Genomic DNA, 27,218 nt, shown 5'->3' on the forward strand with positions numbered 1-27,218 from the left:
ACACTGACCAGTCATCACTACCCTGATATTAGACCAAATTAGTAATGATGTTCTTTGTTTAAAGAACATATTCTTTAATATGTATTTTGTTTAAAGAACATAATACTTTAGTACAGTGTAAGGCTGTTTTCACAGCATTTAAGTATTAATATTAATCAAATTTCCAAAAACTCCTATTGCTTCTTTGTTTTAATGAATTCTAACAGAACCTCAGAAAAATCAGAGGGTGAATAAGCTTTTCCATATGACCCTGCTTCATCATGCAATGAAATGTTGCCTCTCCAACACCATGATGAATCAGCATACCCTGTTCTCCTTGCAATTTCCCCTCAAACAGACATTTCATGCGCAGTTGATAGTTTTTTCAAGTGTCTCTTCCTTCTTCTTCATCAGTTCACTGAAATTTTGTGCAACCATTTTCTGCTTTTCTTCTAATTGTAACTGTCTGCTCTTTTCTTCCTCTTCCATTTTAAAATGAAGTTCTTTCCTCCACTGTCAGGCAAACATGGGATAATGGAATACATTAGATAAAATGAAGAGATAAACATTTTTACATGTTTTTCACTTCACTAATATTAATTTTTTCAAATACAGATATTTGATAGCGGCATCAGGTAGAAATTTTAATAAAGGGTATTAAAAGATACAACAGACAATTCAATGGACAGAAGTAATCATAACATTAGGAGTATGCAAGTTTCTGGAATTATAGAAACATTTTTGACAGCATTAGTTCTTTAGACCTGGCTAAACCAGAAGGTTATGATTGCATTCAGTCATTGATTGCATTTTAAATTGAGATTCGTACTAGGCTCATGTGGACAGGGGAAGAATGCAGTATTGAGATATGAATGATGGTGGAACCTAGCATGTGAATACAAAGATAAGACTGAAGCCCTTACAAGTACTTCCAATCAGATGTGTTAGTTGGATGATGCTTCTTGCTACCTCACCATGGTCCTCACCATCAATGTTATGGTTTTCAAAACATTAAGTTTCAACAAGATATCAATACTTGGCCAAGAGTGTCTGATACAACAAAAATAATGTACCCCAAAAATATCGCAGACGTGTACGCTCCTGATTGGCTCTAGCACTGTCACATTACTCACAATGTTGAAAGGTGCCCTGCTCACTAAAAATGGGGCAAATTCAACGTGCCTAATTATCACCCAGCTGGCTGGCGGTGCAGTGACATCAACGCTGGACTCCGGAGCAAAGGCTCCCGAGTTCGAATCCAGTCGGGCCGCTCCCATGCACGCTTTCCATCCCTGCCGGGTTGAGTGTCAAGCTCGCAACTCGGCCTCGTAAAAAAAACTGCACTGTGAGAAGGAAGTGGGGGGGGACCACTCACAGAATCTTTCCCCTAAGACAACCACTTGAAAAGTGGTCGCCAAGGCTCTGGCAGAGTATGGCACACAAAAAACAAATTATCAACTGATCAGTATACTTTCAGCCATTTGCAGTGTAATAGAAAATGGTGTAATCAGAGCTATTGTGTAACACCTATGCATCCATAATCAGCTCACTGAAATTTAGAGGGTATGTACTAAGACTGACTTCCCTTAGCAGCACAGTAACACTCTTTAAAGGGCTATTGAGAACGCTTAGCAAAATTGGAGTCAATGGAAATCAGGGAGGAAAGACGACATGCAGAGTAAGGGAACCTTCTAGAAAAGGGAAAGAGCAGAAGAGATAGAAGGTTATCAGCATGAGGCATTCTCTAGCAAAAGTGTTCAGGGTGCAATTTCCAAACTCCATTTCACTGATGAGTTCCTGACAGAAATTACATGTGCTGTAGCCATGAACTGGCTCAAAAATGCACTGAACAGCAGTAGTATAAACCAATATCAACATCTTTTCTGTATATACTGTTAGGAATTCACCAACAAGAAAGGTTAAGGAAGTTGAGTGTGTTGCAGTTGAGTCAAGGTGGGATTGAAAGATCTTTTGCCAATAAGTGTATCAGAATGAATGGATCAAAGGTACATAAATTTATCTGCCATACAGATCAGGCATTCTTAAATGGTTAAAAGGCACCTTCTGTATTTAGGTGTGCAGACCTGGAAACATTTAATGACTCTAAAATTTCTTATTAGAACACAATTTTGGATATTTCATGTTGAGATGATTTTAGCCTCGTAAATAGTTTCAAGAACATTAGTATTGCTCTAAATATAATTTCATGGTCAATTGTTGACAATTTAGTCTTATTTAAATGCCTCAGTTGTTGCTTATGATGTGCTATAATATTTCATGTATAATATCAGCATATTTTACTAAATTACATATGCTACATAAATACAATTTACAGTTCTCATCATTCAGGGTAAGCTTGAATATGCATTCAAGTGTCCTCTCTAAATGCATGTGCATGAACCACCAGTTACAGTCCAGATGAAAGGTCTTGACTGTCCTTTGAACATTTGACTCCAGTGTGGAATTTAATATGCAGAGATTATTTGAACTATTGTAATACAAATAAATACACATAGAAATAGGCCGAAAGATGAAAATGTTCACACACACAACACACAGAAAATGCTGGAGGAACTCAGTGGGTCAGGCAGCATCTATGGAAGGTAATAAACTATCAATGTTTCAGGCAGCAGTCCCATCTTGCTGAGTTCTTCCAACATTTTGTACACTTTCCTCAAGATTCCCAGCATCTGTAGAATCTATTCCCACCCTCCCACCCCCACAATCCCCTTTGACTTTTAATGAACATCCTAAACAACACTTCACACAATTGGACTTAAGGAGCACAAAAATATATTTAATCTCAACTGTCAGTAGGTTTACCTGATCTTCCACTATTCTTCGCAGATCAAAGTTTGCACGAGTATTGAAATCGGGTAATGACATATGACCAGCTTGTGCCAACATTATTTCTTGCCTGCAATAAAACATGACATTTATAGCTATGTTAATGACTCATGTTGAAGACAGGAAGTTAATTAGTGTCACTACGTTATAAGAGAGAGAATTTTGTTTAAACTGTGAACAGTGTGATAAGAGAAGGGCTCATTAAAAAAGCACACATCTAAAGAAAGTTTGTATATTCACATTGATTTCATTGTAGAAGTCATTTTGATTCAACCTTCACATTTCTTGTTAGAGCTCAATCTGTGGTAATCCTGAAAGCAAAGTCAGATTGGCAGGAAACTCATCATTTACTCTACAGTAGTACCTTGACTCCCCCTGTGCTCTACGTACCACTGGCAAGATACCACCAATGCTGTTTCCACAAACTCCTTTAAATCTACAGAGAAGAAATGCCTTCTTCACCACCATATGTAACTATTCATCGATCTCAATGATCTTTGTACTTGTAGACCAAAGCCCCTTTGTTCCTCATTTCTCCCTGTTATTCATTGACTATATTTACCCTTAAGAGTCCTTCCAATATGCATCACTTCATGCTTTTCTGGACTAAATTTTAGCTCTCACTTTTTTGCCCATTTTATGAACTAATCAATATTATCCTACAGCCTAAGATTACACTGCTCATGTCAACAATACCATCAACTTTCATGTTATTACTGATAATCACTGCACTATTTATAATAAATTGTCAATATTTATGTAACATTATAAGGGTCCCAGTACCACTGATACACAGACTTACAATCACAAAATCAATCCTCCACAGAATCCCTCTGCCTCTTCCAATGGAGCCAATTTGCCAATATGTCTAGGACCCAGGACTTAGTCAAATAATTTACTGGAAGTATTTTTAACACAGCAAAAATGATCTCAACAGGAACATGAAAAAATAAGGAATGACAAGCCAAAACGGACTTTCAAAAGACTTAGAGAGATTCAGAAAAGAAATTCTGCAGTGGACAGACTCAGCAACTGAAGGTACAGCTGCCACTGTTTGAGCGATTTTGGGGATAATCACAGATATTTTGGTAGATTGGAGAGCTGGAGAAAGTAACAGAGAATGGATTGCATCCTACCAAATATATTCTGTGGGAATTGTGGTCAACTGATACATTCATGCACAAAGTCATCTCTGAGCACATAAAATTCTTGAATGGTTCAATAGTCTCCAGATGCTCCCACACACATTTTTTTCTGTTATTGCAGCAGAAGGATGCACTTCTTTCTAGGCCACAACTTAACATTCCCCTATAAACTCTGAAATATTTTAACGTGATGCTTTAAAACTATACTCAACACAAAGAATACACATAAATTAAAAACCTAGTTTCGCTAATCATCACTTTCACTATTGATCCTCTAACAAGGACTTAATGCAAATAACTAAATAATAATGTATTTTTCCTATTTAAGGTGTTAATGACTTATTGTGTGTTAAAGAACACAAGGCATAGGAGCAGAATTAGGCCATTCAGTCCATTGCTTCTGCTCCATCATTCCATCATGACTGATTTATTATCCCTTCTCAACTCCATAGTTTCTTAAAGTTTTCATAGCCAGGGGTGATAATGGTGACAAGCTCACACTACCTATTAAATGCTCCCAATGGTATACGCCTCAAATAGCCAAGTCCAGCTCCTGGCCTTCACATGAGACTTAACAACTAAGCCCAGCAGAACCATTTCTATTGATAGGAAAAGGGCAAAGGTGCCTTAAAACCAGTTACTTCAGGCAGATGGAGCTCATCAGCTGTGGTTGGCAGCTTATCTTGGAAAAGGAAAAATCTGATCTCAAACCTCCACTGCCTTGCAGTTACATCCACTTATGAGGAAGGTTTCAGGAGTAAACCCCAAGGAAAAATCTGGAGCTGGAGTACCAAAGGCCATTCTATGTTGAGCTCAACACTGACTGACAACTCCTGTGATGCTGCTGGTGCCAAACTGTATCAGTTTCTGCCGTTCCATTAGATTCATCAGCTGCATAGAGAGGGTCAGCCTACTGCATGGGCAATAGTTTTTGCTTTCTATATTATACTACCCTGGCTTGTGTATCACACAGACAGTTAGGATGCTATATCCATGATTGACCCCAACCAGTGGAGAGCCTCAACCCCATTCTTCTGTCTTCATCCCTTAACCTTTGATGTTCTGACTAATCAAGAACCTATCAATCTCCGCTTCGAATATACCCAATGACTTGGTCTCCACAGTCATCTGTGGCAATAAATTCCACAGATTCCCCACCCTCTGGCTGAAGAAATTCCTCCTCAACTCTGTTCTAAATGGACATTCCTGCATTCCATGGCTGCCCTCTGATCTTAGACTCTCCCGGTTTAGGAAACATCCTTTCCGTATCCACTCTAATAGCCCATTCAATATTCAATAGGTTTCAGTGAGATCCTCCCTCATTCTTCCAGTCTCCAGTGTGTTCAGGCCCGGAGCCATCAAGCGCTCCTCATACATTATCGGAATCATTCTCGTTTGGGCTCACAATACTCCATGTGTGGTCTAACAATGCCATATAAAGCATCAGCATCACATCTTTGCTTTTATATTCCAGTCCTCTTGAAATAAATGCACTTGCTTTCCTTACCTTTGACTCAACCTGCAAATTAACCTTTAGGGAATCCTCCATAAGGGCTCCCCGGTCACTTTGCACCTCTAATTTTCGAACTTTCTCCCCGTTTAAAAAATAGTCTATCCTTTTATTCCTTCTACCAAAGTGCATAACCACAGACTTCCCTTTACTATATTCCATCTGCCACTTCTTTGCCTATTCTCCTTATTTGTCTAAGTTGTTCTGCAGACTCTCTTCTTCCTCAACACTGCCTGCCCCTCCACTGAATCATCCGCAGACCTGGCCACAAAGCTGCTGATTTTGGACTGTTTTATCATGTGACTCCAAGTACTCCAAAACTTCATTTTTAATAAAGGACTCCAAAATCCTCTCAACCACTGAAGTCAGGTTAACTGGTCTATAATTTTCTTTCTTCTGCCTCCCTCCCTTCTTAATTTTCCAGCCCAGTGGAACCATTCCAGAAACTAGTGATTCTTGGGTGATCACTACTGATGCCTCCACAATCTTTGCAGCTACCTCTTTCAGCTTCCCAAGCACCATCTTCTTAGTAATAGCAACTCGACTCATTTTTGTTTCTTGACACTCTCGAATTTCTGGCATACTACTGCTGTCTTCCACAGTGAAGACTGATGAAAAAGTTCATCCACCATTTCTTTGTCCCACATTACTACCTCTCCAGTGTCATTTTCCAGTGGTCCGATATCCACTCACCTCTGTCTTACTCATTATATATCTGAAAACATTTTTGGTATCATCTTTTATATTATTGGCTAGCTTACCTTTATATTTAATCTTTTATTACTTTTTAGTTGCTTTCTGTTGGTTTTTAAAAGTTTCCCAACCCTCTAACTTCCACTAATTTTTGCTCTATTATAGGCTCTCTTTTTTGCTTTTATGCTGACTTTGGTTTCCCTGCCAGCCATGGTTGTCTCATCCTCCCTTTAGAATACCTCTTTATCTTTGGGATGTATCTAACCTGCACCTTCCAAATTACTCCCAGAAACTCCAGCCACTGCTGTTCTGCCATCATCCCTGCTAGTCACCCTTCCAATCAACTTTGGCCAGTTTCTCTCTCGTGTCTCTGAAATTCCCTTTACTCCACTGGAATACTGATACATCCAACTTTAGCTTCTCCCTCTCAAACTCCAGGGTGAATTGGAACGTAGAACATAGAACAATACAACACAGGAACAGGCCATTGGGCCCACAATGTTTTGCAAACCAGCTAAAAAGCAAATCAAAAACATCCAAATACTAATCTCTCCTATCTGCACCATGTCCATTTCCCTCCATCTTCCATATACATATATGCCGATCCAAACATCTCTTAAAAGCCTCCAATGTATTTGCCTCTATCAGCATACTAGGCAGTGCATTCCAGGTATCCACCAAACTCTTAGTAAAATACTTAGACCTCACATCCCCCTTGAACCTACCCCCTCTCACCTTAAATACATACCCTCTGGTATTAGATATTTCAAACCTGGGAAACAGATAAGACCATAAGACATGGGAGCAGAATTACATCATTCAGGCCAATCTGTCCACTCTATCAATGCCTCTCATAATCTTGTAAACCTATCTCAGATCTCCCCTTAGCCTCTGGCACTCCAGAGAAAATAATCCAAGTTTATCCAGCCTCTTGTGACAGCAAATGCCTTCAAAACCAGGCAGCATCCTAGTAAATCCCTTCTGCACCCTCTTCAAAGCCTCAACATTCTTCCTACACTGGGGTGATCAGAACTGTACACAATACTCCAGATATGTATCATATTAAGATCAATCTCCTAAAGGTTCCTTTACCTTAAGCTCCCTAATCAAATCTAGTTCATTGCACAATATCCAATCCAGAATTGCCTTTCCCTCGAGGGAGGGCAACCACAAGCTGCTCTAAGAAGCCATCTTATAGGCATTCTACAAATTCCCTCTCTTGGGATCCAGCACCAACCCGATTTTCCTGATCTACTTGCATGTTGAAATCCCCCTTGACTATCGTAACATTGTCCTTCTTACATACCTTTTGTATCACCTGTTATAACTTGTATCCCACATCCCGACTACTATTCAGAGGCTGTAGATAACTTCCATCAGGGCATTTTTACCCTTGCAGTTTCTTAACTCTTCTCTACATTTTCTGATCCTATGTCACCTCTTTCTAAGGATTTGATCTCATTTTCTATTGACAGAGCCATCTCACCCCCTCTGCCTGCCTGCCTGTCCTTTTGATGCAATGCATATCCTTGGATGATATGCTCCTAATCTTCTTTCAGCCACGTCTTTGTGATGCCCACAACATCATACCTGCTAATCTCTAACTACGCTACAAGACCATCTACCTTATTCTGTATACTGTGTGCATTCAAATATGAAACCTTCAGTCCTGCATTCATCCCTCTTTTCAATTTTACTCCCATGGTACACTTCAGCTCATCCCACTGACTGCAATTTTTCCCTTTCATCTGTCTGTCCTTCCTCACAGTGTCACTACACACTACCTGTATACCAACTGCCCCATCCTCAGCCCCACCACTTCAGTTCCCATCCCACTTCCAAATTCGTTTAAACTCACCCAACAGCCCTAGCAATTCTGCCCACAGTGATATTGATCTGTCTTGGGTTCAGTTGTAATCCATCTTTTTTGTGCAGGTCATACCTTCCCCAGAAGAGATCCCAATGATCCAGAAATCTGAAACGCTGCTCTCTGCACCAATTTCCTCTTCTGGATCTCCTCCCTCTTTCTACCTATGCCTTTGGTTCCATCATCTACCACAACTTTTGACTGCTCACTCTTCCTGTTTAGAATGCTGTGGACCCAATCCAAAACATCTCTGTCCCTGACACCTGGGAGGCAACATATCATTGGATGTTGCTTTCACATCCACAGAATCTCCTTTCTGCTCCTCTAACTATGGAATCCCCTGTCACTGCTGCACTCCTCTTCTTCCTCATCCTCTTCTGAGTAACAGAGCCAGACTCATAGCCAGAGACCTGACTGCTGTGGCTTCCTTCTGCCCAGTCATCTTCCCCACCCCACAACAGTATCCAAAGCACTATACCTGTTGTTGAGGGGAACAGCCACAGGGGTGTTCTGCACTGGTTGCCCATCCTCCTTCCCCGTCCAGATGGTCACGCAGTTACCTATGTCCTACGCCTTGGGCGTAACCATATCCTTGTATGTCCTGTCAAACAACCCCTCAGCATCCTGAATGATCTGGAGTTCATCCAGATCCAGCTTCAGTTCCTTAACACAGTCTGAAAGAAGCTGCAGCTGGCTGTACTTTTTGCAGGTGTAGTCATCAGGGACACTGGAGGTCTCCCTGCTTTCCCATATCCCACAAGAGGAGCATTCCACTATGCTGCCTGGCATTTCCACTGCTCTAACTGGGCAGTAAGAAAGAAAAACTAAACAAAAATGAACCTCCAGCTTTTGCCTCTCCTCACCGAAGTCTCTGTGAGCCAAAGCCTGAGCTCCCCATTCTATCATTGGCCCAGTCGCACAATGGCCACTCCGCTTAAACTCAACTTCTTTTTATTAGCCCTTGTTAAGTGCATAATTATGCACAATACAATCTCTCCTCAAAAACTGTGGCACACAGACAGTCTGACTGCCCCCACTTGTTTCCTTTGAACTCTCTCCGGCTATTTTGTTTTTATGTAAACTAGCTTTTGAAATTTTTCATCTTTCTAGCAACACATTAACTAGAGTAGGAAAAATAATATAAATTTGTCAACCTTTCTACAAAGTATATTCCTGGTTCCCTTATTCTAAACAAAAGTTAAATATAACAAAGAATTAGAAAATTGCTTATCCCAAAACTAAGTTCAAAAGTTACACTTTACTAACACAGACAATGTTCACTGTTTTGTCTCCCTTCATATAATCTTGTGCCATCACCAAAGTGTAATCTGATGGTGCTGTTACCAATCTGCACACAAATATGCCAGTTTCAATACTTCAGTTCTGCAAGTCCTTTAATTGCCATTTTCCAACTCAATAAATGTTTATGTGTGCATCATTTATATAATTTAGCCAGAAATTATAATAAATTAAATCAATTTTAGTTCCAGTGGAAATGACAACTGATTTCCCTGAGCAAAAAATCTCTTCAACGTACTAGTTATGACCCAATGAATGTATTAGCTAGCCAGTTTATTATTCTAGCTGTCTCTTCTTCTTGTTATTTGTTATCCTTTGCAGCTTTGGAGAATATCTGGAATTCACTGATTACTGCAATTTCATGATAAAATTTATAATAAGTCTTCTAATTTTTACTTCTTTTCTTAGCATTAATCCATCCACTATTTCTTTTCCTTGGTTCCTAGCAATAGAGGTTTCTATATAATGTGCCCCTGGTGATACTGACTGCCAGATGTACTCTTTGATGGTTTACTCTCAGGTTTTAATGTTTGCCTAGGCAACTCAACGTAATTGATCACCTCCTGAATCTAATAATATACTCAAATATCCTCTCAATTTTGACTTAGTTTGCAAACTGCTGTGTCTATTCTTCCTAACAGCTCTTGTAATGCATCTTACATTGTTATTTATGAGTATTTCACTCTCGCTGACTTCACTGAGTCTTCTTTGCCCCGTCACACATCAAAATCTGTTGATCATTTTTCATCTGATGGCTATGGAAAATGTAAAGATACTAAAAGCATAGTGTGTTCATGTAAGTTTTAAAAATAAAAAGAATATGGTCGGGCTATGGCATTGTTAGTGTTTGCTGTGCTATTCTTCCATTCCTAGTTGTAAATTCACAGACATACAATGGAGTTCTTTTTATTATCAGATTTCCAGATCACTGTATGAAAGTTGAACTGACCTGAGGGAAAGACGTACTTTTTTCCTGTCGACATTCATTTTTTTCTGAATTGGAGGTCTGGTAAGAATGGGTCTTTGTGGCAGCAATCGAGGCAAAGGAATATAAGGAACCACTGGAGGTAGACACAGCTGAGACAGAACATTCGCTATTCGCCAACCCAGAGAGCAAAATGCTACTGAGTGCTTGGGTAATGATGTCTTAGAGCTTATGTTAATGAAAGGGTTTATTGGACCATTTAATTCTGCCTAGAAAAATAAAAAGTCAGGATGTCAATACAAATAAAGTGAACCGTCAATTAAGCACCACCTATGTGTAAATAGTAGTTTATTATCAAAGCCCATATGATTTATACAACCTTGAAATTCATCTTCTTACAGGCAGCTGTAAAACAAAGAAACCCAATAGAACCCATTAAAACGAAAGAAGACCGTCAAACACCAACATGCAGAGAGAGAAAAAGAAAGGAAACATGCAAAACAACAAAAGTAAGAAAATAGCATTCAGAAGTGAAGTTCACAACAGTGAGTTCACACTGTGATAGTTGCAGGCCACTGCCACAGTTCGGTGCAGAGTGAGTAAATCTCACGGAGTAACGAGTTGAAGTTCAGCGTGGAGATGAGCAACAATTTGAACCGGCCCGGGCCTCCCCTCGCCTAGTACCAAGTGAGGTGTTTATAATAAACAAATGAGATTCTGCAGCTGCTGGAAATCCAGAATAACATACACTAAATGCTGGAGGAAATCAGCGGTCAGGAAGCATCTGTAGAGAGGAATGGACAGTCAATGTTTCTGGGCTGAGATCTTTCATTAGTCCTGATGAAGGGTCAACATTTTGTAGGTGTCTATAACAGCTATGTTAATTCTGATTTTTTAACATTGATTTCCGCAGCTCTACCATGAACATAGAGACAGACAATTAGGTGAAACATCTTTATTGCTGAATCCTAGAGCACCTATATTTTTCGTGATCTTATTCAGGAATTTGGTTCCTAAGGTTATCATAGCTGCAGGTGGTAGTGGGGATAAGCTTTCACTACCTATAAAGTGCTCCAAATAGCATGCATCATTAACAGCCTCTGACAACCAAGTAGTCCAACTCTTGTGGCTTAGCTACTAGGCCCAGTGGAACTGTTTCTACGGACAAGAGAAGGGGCAAAGGCAGACCACTGGTACCTCAAAACCAGTTGCTTTGGGCAGGTGGGGCTCATCAGCCTTGGATGGCAGCCCGCCTAGGAGAAGGAAAACTCTGATTTTAAACCGCTGCCTTGCGGCCATACCCATCCATGGTAAAGGCTTTGGGAGTAAACCCCAAGGAAGAAATCTGGAGCTGGGGTCCCTAAGGCAGTTTGATTTTGTTTACAACTTCACTCTGGCAGCCTCTGTGATGACACTGGTGCCAAGCTGTATCGGCGCTTGCCCTTCCCTTGGACTACATCAGTGACGTGGAGAGGGGGATCTCACTGCATGGGCAACAGTCGGTTCTTCAAATCTTCCTGCCCAGGCTTGTGCCCTGGAGAGGACACAGTCCACCAGAGGCACAAACCCATGATTCCCTGGGTTATTCTTCAAAAAACATCACTGAAATGGTCATGCCTAGAAATTCTATTGAGCTGCAATGGATATGGGGAGTGGCTATCAAATAACATGCCAATAGTTTCCATTGTGTGAGGCCCTGCATTAGTTGGGGTCGACCATGGAAATTGAGTCCGAGCCATCTATGTGATATGCAAGTACACAAGCTAGTACACAAGCAAGGACTGCACAATATGGAGAACAAGCAGTTGCCTATGTAGCAGACTCGCCCTCACCATGCAGCTCACCTCGGATCCAAAGTAACAGCCAAGACTGATACAGATTGGCACCAGTGGCATCGCAGGAGTTGCCAGTCAGTGCTCAACTCAACACTGGGGATTCCAGTTCCAGATTTTTTCTCAGGGTTTACTTCCGAAGCCTGCCTCATGAGTGGGTATAGCCACAAGGTTTGAGATCAAAATTTTTTCCTTCTCCAAGATGAGCTGCCAAACACGGCTGAAGAGCTCCATGTGCCTGAGGTAATTGGTTTTAAGGTGCCAGTGACCCACCTGTCAGTAGAAACGGTTCCTCCAGGCTTATTAGCTAAGTCACCCATGGGCAGGAGTTGGACTTGGTTGTCAGAAGCTATTTGAGACACACACCACAGGGAGCATTTAATAGGTAGTGGGAGTTCATCCCCACGACATCCCCCAGCTATGACAACCTTAAGGAACCCTGTTGTGTGAACATTGCTGCAAGCATATGACATCCACGGTTTTGCACAGTGTTGAATGGTAAATGTGCCACCTGTGACAGAGGCCGTGTCAGGGATTGTAGTGTGGGAAGCAGGCTAGAGATCAGGAGCCCGATAAGTGTGGGGGCTCTGGTGTGGTTATGTAACTCTCACTTTGGCTAGTGGCTTAATATAGGAAATGATAGCCCCCCAACCCCTGGCCCAGCCAAACTTAAGAAACCTCGTCTGGGTGGATGCTGCGTGATGTGTTCCCTGTTACAAATCAGTACCACAAAATAACAAACAGTACACAATATGCGATTAGACGCTTGAGCTTTATAATTCTTAATTTGACTATATCGTTAGTAAAGAAAACAAAAACAGGAAAAAGGGCCCATTCTCGTGAAACAGTCCATTGCGCAATACGGAAGCTCACTGATAAGGCCGTGTGTCCACCATCGACCTCCTCTAATCGTTGCTGACCTTCGGACCCTCACTCCAATCCACTCTGTCTGAGGTCTACCAGCTCTCTCCATTCGCGTCTTCTCTCCTATCTCTCCCTGACAAGAGACCGCGAATTCCCGGCTCCCACACACACAAGAAAAAACAACATCCCGCTCATTGGCTAACATGCCCTGCTATCTCTAGTCATAACCCAAACATTGCTGCTACAGAGAAACCATTACCTCAGCAGTGGAACATTACAGAGAAGCCATTACATTAGCAGTGAAACCTTACAGTGTGTTACCGTTACAAAGATAAGAAATATTAGCAGAAGTCAGTTATAGGCCACCTTGAGGCTGTTCACCATTCAAAGGTCCAATCCAAGCATTTCTAGGCTGCTCCCTATAATCTATGATTCCCCTACAGTTCAAAAATGTCTCTCTCAGACTTTAAAATACCAAGCGTCAGAACACTCTGAGTGCAAAATTTCTTTACTATCTTAAATAGATGCCCTCACTTATTCTGAAACCATGCCTAGTATCTGCCCTGTTGAGATCAACTCTCATTCTTTTAAACAGCTCCATCATTCTTCACAAGATAACCTTCTGAACCTAGAAATAAACCTGTGAGCCACCTCTAATCAGGCCATCAGACTGAATAATTCACGCTGATACAATTGTGTTTCTATGTTACATTGATTGTCCTGTTGTACATACAATTTATTACAAATTACTATAAATTGCTCATTACACATTTAGACAGAGACGTAATGTAAATATTTTTACTTCTCATGTATGTGAAGGATGTAACTAATAAAGTCAATTCAATTCAATTTAAGTGCATCGGATTTGGGTTAACTTGGACACATTGGGACCAGCTCATTATGACCCAATTAAGCGGTTGCTCCTATTAGCCGAAATTTCATGGAAATAATTAAAAAGGTATAAAAAAAGACAAACTACCATTTAACTAAGTAACAATTTATGTATTTAAATGAAATACAGAACAAATTAAAACACTATCAATACCACTGGTGGTTATCTGTCGTATCCGACAATGACAGGAAAACGTGCAGGAGAGTTTTTAAAGTAGAAAAACCATTGCACTGAGGCAGTTTCACTTTCTTGACCTCGGAAGTCCGGGTCCAGTGGAATGAATAAATCTCACAACTGGGGTCTTCCTTGATTGCAGTGGATGACCATGACTTCTTCTGTGCCTCGTCATGCCCTTCGCTCCTCACATAGTGTTGTACAACTGCCTTCCTAGCCATTGGATCTCACTGTAGATTTCATTCTCCTGGTCTGCCAGAGTGGACTTTGCATGCTAGGACAGGCCTGTCTTTGTCTCTCATTGGGGTATGAGACCCCCCCCTACCCTCACCTGGTTTGTTCGTCCATCGTCGACGTCGATGAGGACCTCAACACCATTATGATGGTGTCGAGACTAGCGCATGACTTGAATTTAAGTGAAGGAGAGTTGCGCAGTGTCAGCCTCACTCCCTCTTCCCAATTCTCATCTGGATCCAGTGGCAAGACAGAGTCGAGACGGCTGGAGATGGGACTAGGCACAGTGGATGACCAGGACATCTTCTATGTCTTGTTCTGCTCTACACGTTCCACGACGCTTGCAGAGACTGCCTCCTTGGTCTCGTCCGCTCAATCCGCTGGAGTCTATCTTCACATGCTGGGATAGACAACTCCCTATCTCACCGAGGGTTTGAGACCGGTTGGCTACCCTCACCTGGTTTAGCCTGTCTGTTGAAACGGTGTACCAGGATGTGGCTGCTATTGCATGCTAGCAGCTACTTGGAGCCAGGGGTGAAAGCCAAGTGTCCGGTGGATTCAAAGGTAACGTTCAAGATGATTGTCAATACCTTCTAAATCTTCATAGATCCTAACTTGTTGTAGTCGTAAATCATTTCATTTTCACTCCCAGACATTTTTGGCATCTCCCAGTCTGAATGCTTGAAACCACAGTGAGCAAAGCAATTTGCTATTGTCTTACTGCTTAATTCTCGCCAATGGTCAGTGACAAAAATCATTGTTTTTAATAGAAACACATGCAACTAATGTTATTTAAAAACTGTTCACTTTAAGCACGGTGTAGTGTCTAATGGCCACACAGTTGCACGCACTAACACTGGTTAAAACCTGTTTTTTGAAGTCTCCTACCCCAATTAAGTGGCATCATGTCCCAAATAAATTAAGGGAATCCCAACAATTTTCTCAATTTGATTTTGTTCTTTCAGAGTTGTCCCAAATAAGCAGCTGCCCCAATCAATCGATGGCCCAATTAACTGGAATCCACTGTATATCATTCTTAAATAAGCAGTAGGCAAGTGTTATCTCACCTGATTTTATAATCCATGCCTCTTGCAATAATGACTATTGCTCTAACTACTGAATTAATTCAACAGGGTACATTTCTGTGTTTCATCAACGAAGGCACCATGAATTCTCAGTACAACAACATTCTGAGGTTTCTCTTCATTAAAATCCGATTTTTCCATTATTTCAACGGAAGTGGAGAACTTAAAATTTAATAAAGCTTGTGAGATCTTTTGCCCTTTTATTTAAACTACCCATGTACTTATGCAAAGACTTTGTGTCCTTCTCACCACTTGCGTTCCTACCACTGCAGTCATGAATACAGACTGTTAATATTTGAGACCCCTTCTCCAATCCTTTTGGTACCCCACTGGATAAACTGAAAAATAATAGATTTACATTGACTCTCTGTTTTCTGTTAATGACCAATCTGCTCTCCATCCTAAACGCACCTTGCCTGCCATTGGATAGGAAAATTCCTGTAAAAAGGAGTGGTCAGTGGAGAGGGAAGAGCAAATCAGGGAGACACAAAATAAATTTTTCCTTCAATATGCTTAAGGAGCTTAAGAAGGTATATCCAGAAGAGGTAAAATGATGCCTTTTACCTCATCTAGTTCCACCAAGGAGTAGGGTTCTGGTGAAGGGTCCCAGCCCAAAGTGTCAGCTATTCACTCCCCTTCATACATGCTGCCTACCTTGCAGAGTTCCTCCTGTATTTTGTAAGGATCGAACAACTACATTGAGAGTCACAAGGCTTCAAAACACCTGTCACTTTAATTCTTCATCCCTTCCCAATCTGACCATTCTGACTTCGGCCTACACTGTTTCTACAGGTGATCCCCCACATTACAAGCAGTGGAAGCAGGGCAGAAGGTGGGTCACTGCATTTTGTAGGAAACAGCTGAAATCACAATTCTCCCTAAGACAAAGCTAGGTTATCTGCATATACATAAAGAAACACAAATTAAGATGAAAATGTACAGCTCTTTTTACTCTTTTTCCCAATTTTTAAATTCTTGGATAGTAAATTGGGTACTTTAAGGTGTATTAATGTAATATGAGTGGGGTCGCCTGTAAAAGTTTGAGGAACAGCACCTCATCTTTCATCTGACTTGTTGCAGCCTTTTGGACGTAATATTGTTTTCAAATAATTAGTTTTTCCTGCTTATCTTCTGATGCAAGATTATTTATATTCACTCAGTTTTTCTTTCTCCACAGATGCTACCTGACCTGCTGGTTATTTCCAGCACTTTCTTTTGTGGTGGATGTTCAGCAACAGCAGTGTTCAGTCATTCACATTTCCAACATTTTTGCTTTGTTTTGTTTCTCTCTTCAAAACTGACTCTCGTTCATCTTTGACCTACTTGGCTCAGAAAGCATTACGTCACCAGGACAATCATGATCACCCTTTGTTCCCTCTGCTCCTCTTGTTTCTGCACATTTCTTGTTCTAATAAGGCTATTGATATGAAATGCTAATTTTGTTTGATTCTCCGCAGAAAGTAATTTGTTGGGTATTTCCAGCACTCTCACAGCACAGGTAAATTGAACTACTTTTGATTCTAGGGTACTATATATATGACAGAATCAACATACCTATCACTCCACAAAAATTTCACAGTGATGCAGGTTACATTAGTAAATCACGACAGATCAAGTTTGATGTTGTAATATGTAAGATGATTGAATATTACACATCTATTCAATACACATATTAGTGTATAATTTATTAACACAAAATGATTCAAAGAAAGATAAATTTGAATACCTTCTTCATGATAAGAATCTAGATTCTTGAAGGAGCATTGAAGTATACAGGATTTGTCTCTAAACCATTAAAAGTCAATGCATCAGCACAGAAGATAACCAGTTAAAGGTATGCATATTTACTTTTCTCTGAATACATGACAAGTTTTTGACAGTTTCCCCACTCATGCATATTCCAATTACCTCAGCAACTTTAATGGCTGTAAGCACTCGAGTGTCTTGTTCCAAGCTCTGATGTTCCTGCAGAGCTTTCCATGAAACATTTCTCATCCCCTCTCGATTTCTGTCACCATGGAGAATATGACAGACTTTTCCTAAGCTGTATGCTGCTCCATAGCGAATCCACCAGCAACTGCTCTGATCTGTAAGATAGATTTCCTTCACATCCTACAATACTTGTGATATTGTCCTATACCCAAAATGACAATAAGATCTAATACCTTAGAAGGAAATGACATGCTTTGGAATGTCATTAAATCATACAGTAAGAATATAAACATCCATCTTTGCGACAATAAATATGTATTTATAAAAAGGATATTACTTTTGGAGGCATAGGAGAGAGAATTCATAACACTGAAATCATTACTCCACATTTCTAGAGCAACATACACAAAATGCTGGAGATCAGAAGGTCAGGCAGCATCTATGTTTCGGGGACATTTCATCAGAGCTGATGAAGGGTCTCAGGCAGAAACATCAACTATTTATTCCTCCCCATAGATACTGCCTGTCCTGCTGAATTCCTCCAGCATTTGGGTATGTTGTTCTGGAATAACCTGCAGAACCTCAACATTCCTAGTCACGGCAATGCAAATGACAAAAGTTAGTATAGGAGCCCAAAATGTTTTTATCATTATTTTTCACAGACTTTAGTTATATACAGTAGGTTAATTTAGTATTTAATATACATCAGACAAAGCCCTACAAAACGGATCATTTGTTTTCTGCTTAAAGCTAGGTAGGATGAGGATCATTTCTACCCATTGATTTGTTACTCTAAAGAGGTACTCTACAGACAGTTTGTGGTATGAATCATTAGGTTATGTAATCATAAATTACAGGAAAGCTCCCATTGCAATTGTGTGTATACTACAAGTTACCAGTGATAATCTGTTCCACATCTGATGTACCCTTATGGTATAGCACTGCATTCACTATGACGAAGATGGGCACATTAGATTTTATAAACTGATAATACTGGCATGAATACATGAATTTAAAGTAATCAGTGATCTTACTTGGTCTCAGAATTTAGTATTTGATACTCGTAGGGAAATTGGGAGGACACGGGATAGACAGTGAACAGATGATGAAACCATCATGACAGGGACATCAACAGAGTACCAGTAGAATCTTCTTACTATAATTATTTAAAAATCAACTTCTACTAGATAACTGACCAAGTTAATAATCTGGTTGGCAGGTGGAAAGTTATCCAAATAGCAAGATCCATAATCAGGAATACTTGGAATAATCCTGGCATTCAGAAGTAGGAAATTGCTAAACTATTACAGTTTGGGATGAGGCATTAGATAAGGCATTACAGCTTGGTGGTGGAGGTTAGATTGGACATTGTGGGATAGAATTTGCCATTCTGCTGGGAAGGTGATGATTGTGAGTCAGTTCAGACCCTGGTGAGGTGGAAGAGAGAAGGACTGGAGAAATATTGGAGAGGAAATAGAATCCATGATTAGTGGGATAAGAATTGTATGTATGAAGACTAGGAACAGTATTCCCATTGTCTGCTGGTACACAACAAGTGCTGGAAAGGGCATTTACCTTTGAGAATTTAAAAGCAAATACTCTATGTGCAAGAAATATGAAATAAAAGGTTGGAATTTTTAGGTGCAAGAGGCAGGGTTTCAGATTATTGGAACATTGGAACATCTTCCAATGTACCAGTGCAACTTATGCAAACTCAAGTGACAGTGTTTCCGGCTCATAGAAACTTTGGGTTACAGACAGTTCTCTGAATCCTTATGTGACCCAAAGAGCATCTATACATGAAAAGAACAGTTCTCCTGCTCAGAGGAAGATGACTGAGGCAATCTGAACTCATATAAACTTTCAAATATCATACACATCATTTAAGACCATAAGATATAAGAGCAGGAGTAGGCCATTCGGCCTGTCAAGTCTGCTCTGCCATTCAATCATGGGCTGATCTAATTCTTCCAGTCATCCCCACTCTCCTGCTTTCACCCCATACCCTTTGATGCCCTGGCTAATCAAGAATCTATTTATCTCTGCTTTAAATACACCCAATGACTTGGCCAATATCATCAAAGTGAGGTTGACAGCTCTGTGCAATAGATCAATATCAGAATATAAACATTATTTCAGGGCTCTGCAAGTTTTGGTATTTGCATTTTGTTACTCAAATGACAGTCATTTCCTTGGTGTAGCAAGTTTAGTTAAGAACATTTGGTGGTGGGGGGAGGGGGGCTGGGGTTGCGGGGGGGGGGGGAAATGTAGTGTTGAAATTGTAATGTCATTGTGTTCATATCTGATGCTATGTAATGGTCAGGCCCTCCAGCATGGATTCAGCTGCAGGTGCCTTGACATGATTTCACCTAGAAATGACTTATTTTTGCATGCTGTTTTTTTTAGAAAAAGGACTGATTGATCCAAATTCCAGAACACACTGTGGCTTAACCCTTCGATATGGCACAGATGGTGCCATGAAGTGGCAACTGTTTCTGTGCAACTCCGATGGATATCATCAAGTATTCCCATTTAGGACTACTATAGTTGAAATCCACTGTCACAGCCATGGCTACTTCAGTAAGCAGCATCACTTTAAGTTGTTTAAAAAATCCATCAATAGTCAAAATCGACGACTCTCGGATGGCAGATTCAGGTCACAAGCACAGTTCCCCTTCAGGAAAACAGAAGCAGGGACTAGTTGTGCTGGTCAGCCCCTACGATTGAAATACTGAGACTTTAGATTTCCACGCCTGACCATCTTGCTGGTGAATGTATAGTCTCTAGAAAATGAAACTGAAGTCCTCAGAGCAAGGTTGCTGTACTAGAGGAACATCAGGGACTGCTATGTACTTTGCTTTATAGATCAATGGCTCACACCACTGATTTCAGGTGCAATGCTGCAGTCCAATGGCTTCACCATTCTCCGCAAAAATCACAATGTGTGTGGATGAGTGTGAGCTTTTAAGAACATACCAGACATACCCAAACCAAAAGCCGTGGATGAACCAGGAGATTCATAGTTTGCTGAGGGCTAGATCTGCTGAGAGTGATTCCTAGCAGGGTGTCAGACCATGTTGGGTTACCTGGTAGGGCTTTGAAACCTGTGCCAACAAACCACAGGAGTGTTAAAGGACATATTCATTTACTCACTGCTGCAGTCAGAGGTTCCCACCTGATTCAAAAGGGGGACAATCATACCAGTGCCCAAGAAGAGCACGGTGAGCTGCCTCTACAACTATCGCCCAGTGGGACTCACATCCACAGTGATGAAGTGCTTTGAGAAGTTGGTCATAACTAGATTCAACTCCTGTGGAAGCAAAGAGCTGGATCCACTGCTATCTGGCTTTTGCCACAATAGGTCTACATTGGATGCAATCTCACCAGCTCTTCACTCAGCCGGGACAATAGTAATACCTACATCAGGCTGCTGTTTATTGACCACAGCTCAACGTTCAACAATCTTACCCTCAGTTCTAAACAACAAGCTCCAAACCTGAACCTCTGTTCCTCCCCCTTCAACTGGATTCTTCAGAGTTGCAAGTTCCTCACTGGAAGATCCCGGTCTGTGTGGATCAGAAATACCATCTCCTCCTCACTGACAATAATCACTGTCACACCACAAGGATGCATGCTGTACTCACTGCTGTACCCTCTCTACACCCATGATTGTGTGGCCAGGCACAACTCAAATGGCATCTATAAATTTGCCAACGACACAACTATGGTTGGCAGAATTTCATATGGTGACAAGGAGGCGTACAAGAGTGAGCTAGATCAGCTAGTTGAGAGGTGTCGCAACAACAACTTCGCACTCAACGTCAGTAAGACCAAAGAATTGAATGTGGAGTTCAGAAAGGGGAAGTCAAGGGAACACACACCAGTTCTCATCAAGTGATTAGAAGTGAAAAGGGTAAGCAGTTTCAAGTTCCTGGGTGTCGATATCTCGGGGGATCTATCCCAGGCCCAACATATTGATGCATGACATTGGTTATATTTCATTGGAAGTTTGAAGAGAATTAATATGTCAAAGACATATGCAAATTTCTATAGATGTACAATGAAGAGCATTCTAACTGGTTGCATCACCACCTGGTATGGAAGGGCCACTGTAAAGGATCGGAAAAAGCTGCAGAAAGTTGTAAACTCAGCCAGCTCCTTCATGTGCACTAGTCTCCCCAGCATCCAGGACACCTTCACACGGCAATGCATCAAAAAGGCATATCCATCTTGAAGGTCTCCCATCACCCAGGACATGTCCTCTTGCTCTCTTAATAATGCATGTATTATACTTACTGTATTTTTAAAATTGTTATTATGTATTGCGATGTACTATTACCACAAAACAACAAATTTCACAACATATGCGAGTGATAATAAATCTGATTCTGAATCTGATCCCAATGAAGAACAGGACCATGACAGGGAATACTAGGTCTCAAAAGCTGATAAAGATATCTGTGGGTAATTTGGATGTAAGGTTTCTAAAATGGATGGTACAGCAGATTTAGAAATCTATATAGTTGGAAAGTAAAAAAAGAAGCATTTTATTCCCAGTTTTAAATCTTTAGAATTCAATTTGCATTTCATCCCCGTGTTTACCATCTTCTGGTGTTGCTGCTGGCTGGATTTGTAGAAGGTCAAGTAATCCTGGTGTATTGTTCCTGTCGGCTGATTTTGATGCAATCTTACACCCAATTAGAGCAGTCTTTTGAATTTCTGGAGTACTGCCATAGAGGCAGATGTCTCCTAATATACAACAGTAGAGATGATTTAGCTGCAAAGGCCAAACATGCAGATCTGTGCTCACATTTTCCTAGAATCAAAATATGACATGTTGGTTTCTAACATTTATCCTGTATAATACTAACAACAAGCATTGTTGAGTCACATTGCTACATAACAATATTATTCTATTGAAAAGGCCAAAGATACTCAGTAATTCATGGCACACTTAATGCATAGAGCTCTTCATTCTTTGAGCGGTGTCTTTTCCTTTGTTCTTCATAAAGCACAAGTAATTTGGTTGTGATTTGAAGATTAGAATCAGCGAGATACAGCCAGGGCTCTGATTTATAAGCCAAAAGGCAGACACGACAACCATTATATAGTTAATTACCATACGAAAGCATTCTAATTCTGTAGTTCCTCAAACAAAATTTGACATCAATTCACATGTTACTGGATGAGTATAATCGAAGATTTTAAGCAGCATCTTAAAGACATGAGGGAAAGGAAGGGAGGCCAAGACTTTTACGGAAGGAATAAGAGGGCTTGCAATCTAGGCAGCTGACGACATAGCTACCAATGGTAGAAGACTCAAACTGAGGATGTACAAGAGGCCCCAAATGGAAGACTGCAACAATCTCAAAGGGCATTAGGGTAGAGAAAGTGCCAGATATAATGAAGGGTGAAACTATGGAGGAGAATGGAAATAAAAATGAGGGCACTAAAATCAAGGCATCAAAACCAAGGCCACCAAGAGATGACAGGTGAAAAAGAAAGTATGAACAATGATATTGGCAACAGATTTGGGTGAATCCCAATTTATGTGGGGGAATAGTTTAGAGCTAATCATGAGAGCACTGAAATAATTTACTAAAGTTAATTATGATTGTGAATGCAAGACAGAGGTGAGTTAAAGGAATTATATCAAAGGTTGTTACAGAGGTGAAATCACATGTTCTGGTTGCTTGAGAGAATGTGTGATTGGTAATTCACCATATGCTCTTTAAAGCCATTCTATCATTCACTTCTCAATGGCTATTGTTGGGCAGCCCAGTATTTGTTATTCATCTCTAATTGACATCAGAAAGGTGACAGTGATCCACCTCTTTGAACTGCTTCAGCGTTTCATAGTCTCACAATGCTGGGAAGTTCCGGGATTTACCCACCGATGATGAAGGAAATGTGATAGCTGGAGTAGTCCACAAGCCCTCTTAAGCATGTTCTGCCTTTCAATATGATGGCTAATTCTCAATCTTGTATACATTCCTACTTAATCCTTACAGTTCCTGCAAATCTATCAGTTGTAGCTTGGAACATATTTAACAGATTCTCTGGGGTTGTCAATTCCAACTTGAAGTAACTTGTTCGAGAGAGAAGATTACTGAAAGTGTAATTCAGTGACTATGAGATAAGTACTGGGAACTCCAGTGATCATATTATATCTGCTTTACTCATTTTATATCAGTATGGTGAAGAAGGAATTTGTGAAATGTGTACAAGTGAGGATTTTCCTTTATTATGTTTCTAAAATAATGTGGCTGCAAACAACTTAATTAAGGGAATGAAGTGGCGACAAGAATACAAAATTGGCCGAAGAACGCAGCTATCAGAATTACAATGAATGTTACTTCTCAGACTGGAGAGAAAGATGAAGATTAGTTTTATTTGCCATGTGTACATCGAAACATACAGTGAAATGAGTTAACACGAGGAAATCTACGGATGCTGGAAATTCAAGCAACGCACACAAAATGCTGGTGGAACGCAGCAGGCCAAGTAGCATCCATAGGAAGAAGCACATTCGACGTTTCAGGCCGAGACCCTTCGTCAGGACTAACTGAAAGAAGAGATGAGTTGTTTGTGTCAAATCAATCAGCAAGAATTGTGCTCGGCAGCCCGCAGCTGTCAACACGCTTCCAGCGCCAACATAAGTATGGCCACATCTCACTAATCCTAACCATACATCTTTGATACATGAGAGGAAACAAAAGCATCCAGAGGAAACTCACAGAGTCACAGGAGGAACGTACAGACAGTGGCAGGAATTGCATCCCAATCTTACAGCTGACACTGCAAAGTGTTACTCTACTGCTAGACTATGTGCCACACACAGTGATCCCCAATACTGATCACTAATCATAATCAGGGCTTGGAGGTAACATATATAACTCGAAGATCTATGAATGATGTCATTGGGTATATTAAAGGCAGAGGTTGATAGATTCTTGATAAGTCAAGGTGTGAAAGGTTATGGGGAGAAAGCAGGAGATTGGGAGAAGATTGAATCAGCCATAGTGAAATGGCAGAGCAGACTTGATGGGTCAAATGGCCTAATTCTGCTCCCATATCCTGTGGTCTTATATGGTAAACAATGCAACTGACAGTAACAGATTATCATAGTGAAATGGCAGCACACAGCCCTGCTTCACACCACTGCGGATGTTGAAGGTCTCCGAAGAAGTTCTCCCAGACTCCCTTTGTGAAACAGGGCTGTGTGCTTGCCCCCACCCTGTTCGGCATCTCCTTCGCAGTCATGCTGAAGCACGCCTTTGGAACATCAAGTGATGGTGTCTTCCTCCACACCAGATCGGACGGGAGGCTGTTCAGTCTGTCCCGGCTGAGGGCGAAAGCCAAGGTTCGTGAAGTACTCATCAGGGACATGTTGTTTGCAGATGATGCGGCACTGGCAACACACTCTGAAGAGCAACAGCAACGTCTCTTGGACAGCTTCTCAAGAGCCTGCCAGGACTTCAGCTTGACCATCAGCCTGAAGAAGACCAATGTGTTGGGCCAAGGCGTTGAGCACCCTCCTGCCATTACTATCAACAACTACAAGCTGGAGGTAGTTCACAAATTTACATACCTTAGCTCCACCATCACAGACAGTCTCTCCCTAGACCCTGAGATCAACAGACGGATCGGACGAGCAGCCTCAACATTCTCCAGGCTGACAAAGAGAGTCTGGGAGAACAGAAAGCTGACGACGCACACCAAGGTTGCGGTCTACAGGGCCTGCGTCCTCAGCACACTGCTTTATGGCAGTGAGACCTGGAGCCTCTACTCCAGACAAGAGTGGTGTCTCAATGCCTTCCACCTTCGCAGCCTGAGACTCATCCTGGATATCAAGTGGACTGACCGAGTCACCAACAATGAGGCTCTGGCCTGTGTCCAGATACTCAGCCTCTTCACCCTGCTCCAACAAAGCCGTCTCTGCTGGCTGGGCCACGTACACTGCGTGTCAGATGGGAGGATCCCAAAAGACCTCCTGTATGGGGAACTGGCCTCCGGCAAGAAAGCACAAGGGCAGCCCCATCTTCGCTTCAAAACTGTTTGCAAAAGAGACATGAAGTCACTGAACATGAATGTCGAGAGGTGGGAGGACATCGCAAGCGATCACTCTCACTGGAGGCTGGAACTACACAGAGGTCTAAAAAGAGGAGAAGAGAAGCTGAGGCTTGCTGCTGAAGAAAAGCGCACTGGATGAAAAAGCAGCACCAAGACAACACTGGAGGACAGTGCCTTCAAGAGCAGTCACTGCAGCCGAGACTGTCACTCCCATGTGGGCCTCTACAGCCACAACAGACGCTACTCTACCAATACAGACTGAAGCAAGACTTTCCAGGCGCAGATCTATGGTCTCACGAGACTAACGGATGCCACCAGTGAAATGGGAAGATAAATGATGATGAAATTTAATACAATGATACATTTGATAGAAATAATAAGAATCAATATGAAACAAAGGACACAATTTTCAGGGAGGTTCAAAAGCACGATGACCTGGAGTTGTACACAGACATTTCTTTAAAAGTAGCAGGAAAATTGCAAATGTTATTTACAACAAAAGAAACCTTAGCCTTTATAGATTGAGGAATAGAATACAAAGGTAAGAAACTCAACAACTTTACTTACACTGCATTAGTTAGATCTCAGCATATTGTTTTAAATTTAAGAATGCTATCAAATTTTAGAAGAGGTTGCAGATTTAACAATATGGTATCAGGGCAGAAGCGCTATTGATGTGGAGAGGGTTGAGGCACAGATGTAAGATGTTTTTACAATAGAAAAGGCAATGAGAAGAACGACAGAGGAGATAAAGATCAAGAATGATTTTATCAAGTAAATAAAGAGGCAGTTTCCATGGCAGATGGGCCAGTAACTGGTAGGTACTGACTTAAACAGATTATCAGATTAACTTCAGTAACATATAAAAAGTTTTATCTTAAACTACAAGTTACTTTGATCAGATTGGGAATACACAACTTGGAAACTTATTCAAAGGGAAAAAAATAGATCAATACTGAAAAGATAGAGCAAAACATCTTCAAGGTTCTCTCTGGTACACCCCTCATTTTAGCTGCTTTTAAGTCTGAGGAATGCAGATTTAAACATTTAAACTTTTAAAGTATTTCTTTCCTTCTTTTGAATAAGTCTCCACTACTGTTGCAGGTACTATATTCCACACCACAACAAAACAGCACACAGTTTAAAGTCATGGCTGTTTAAGCACATTATTCTCCCAAAGGTAGCTTAATGAACCGAACAGCCTCCTCCTGTTCTTCATCATTCTTTGATTCTGTAAGCTAGCAGTACAGAAGAATAGCTGAAGACTGTCTTTGTACTCCAGGATTGATCTTGAACTATCACTGCTGTCTTATTTTGCCAGCTCCTGGAGACACATGGCTAACACTAGCTGTCTTCCTTTGTTTTAATCTGCAACACTTGGACTTAAAAGGAACTAAGATGAGGGCTGTATCAAAAGAAATGAAATAAACAAAACAAAATCTTATTGCTCGTACTAGCCCAACATCCCTCCCTAATCAGACCAAAATAATTTCTTATGACATCCTTGACCCTTTTCTCCTTCTCATTGTATAGAGAGGGCAAATTAATATCTTTAAAAAATTGAACAAATATCAAGATCTTCAGATTCTTTATTGCTGTCACATACTTGATCTCAAAGTGGCCCCAGCTTCTACCATTGGACAGGGTACCATCACATTTTGAAACTCTCCCATGCCTATTTTGGTGCCTTCAAAGTTCTAGAGAAGAGATCTATTGACTAAAGGAATGCCCTTATAGCGACAGTGTTCTAAAGGGAATCAGAAGACTTGTCAACATTTTCAAACCAGAAAGATTTCCATTGCCTTATCTGTGTTGCAACTGTTTCACACTAGGAAGGGAGTTCATCTGAACCACTTCAGTGTTTCAT

The 27,218-nt window shown here is 40.9% G+C and overlaps 1 protein-coding gene across 1 annotated transcript in view; it reads right to left on the reverse strand.

Annotated features, from left to right (window-relative positions):
* Positions 1–254: 254 nt before the first annotated feature.
* tmem232 (transmembrane protein 232) overlaps positions 255–27,218 on the reverse strand; it is a 78,017-nt gene continuing 51,053 nt past the window's right edge. Inside the window, exons 10-14 of the mRNA XM_063069151.1 lie at positions 21,881–22,094; positions 17,255–17,433; positions 10,290–10,534; positions 2,803–2,896; positions 255–492 (exon numbers count right to left, since the gene is read on the reverse strand). Coding sequence (XP_062925221.1) covers positions 343–492; positions 2,803–2,896; positions 10,290–10,534; positions 17,255–17,433; positions 21,881–22,094 — 882 coding nt within the window. The 3' untranslated portion in view covers positions 255–342. The remainder of the gene's footprint in view (positions 493–2,802; positions 2,897–10,289; positions 10,535–17,254; positions 17,434–21,880; positions 22,095–27,218) is intronic.

Source organism: Mobula hypostoma, chromosome 16 (assembly GCF_963921235.1).
Source record: "Mobula hypostoma chromosome 16, sMobHyp1.1, whole genome shotgun sequence".
NCBI lineage: Eukaryota > Metazoa > Chordata > Chondrichthyes > Myliobatiformes > Myliobatidae > Mobula > Mobula hypostoma.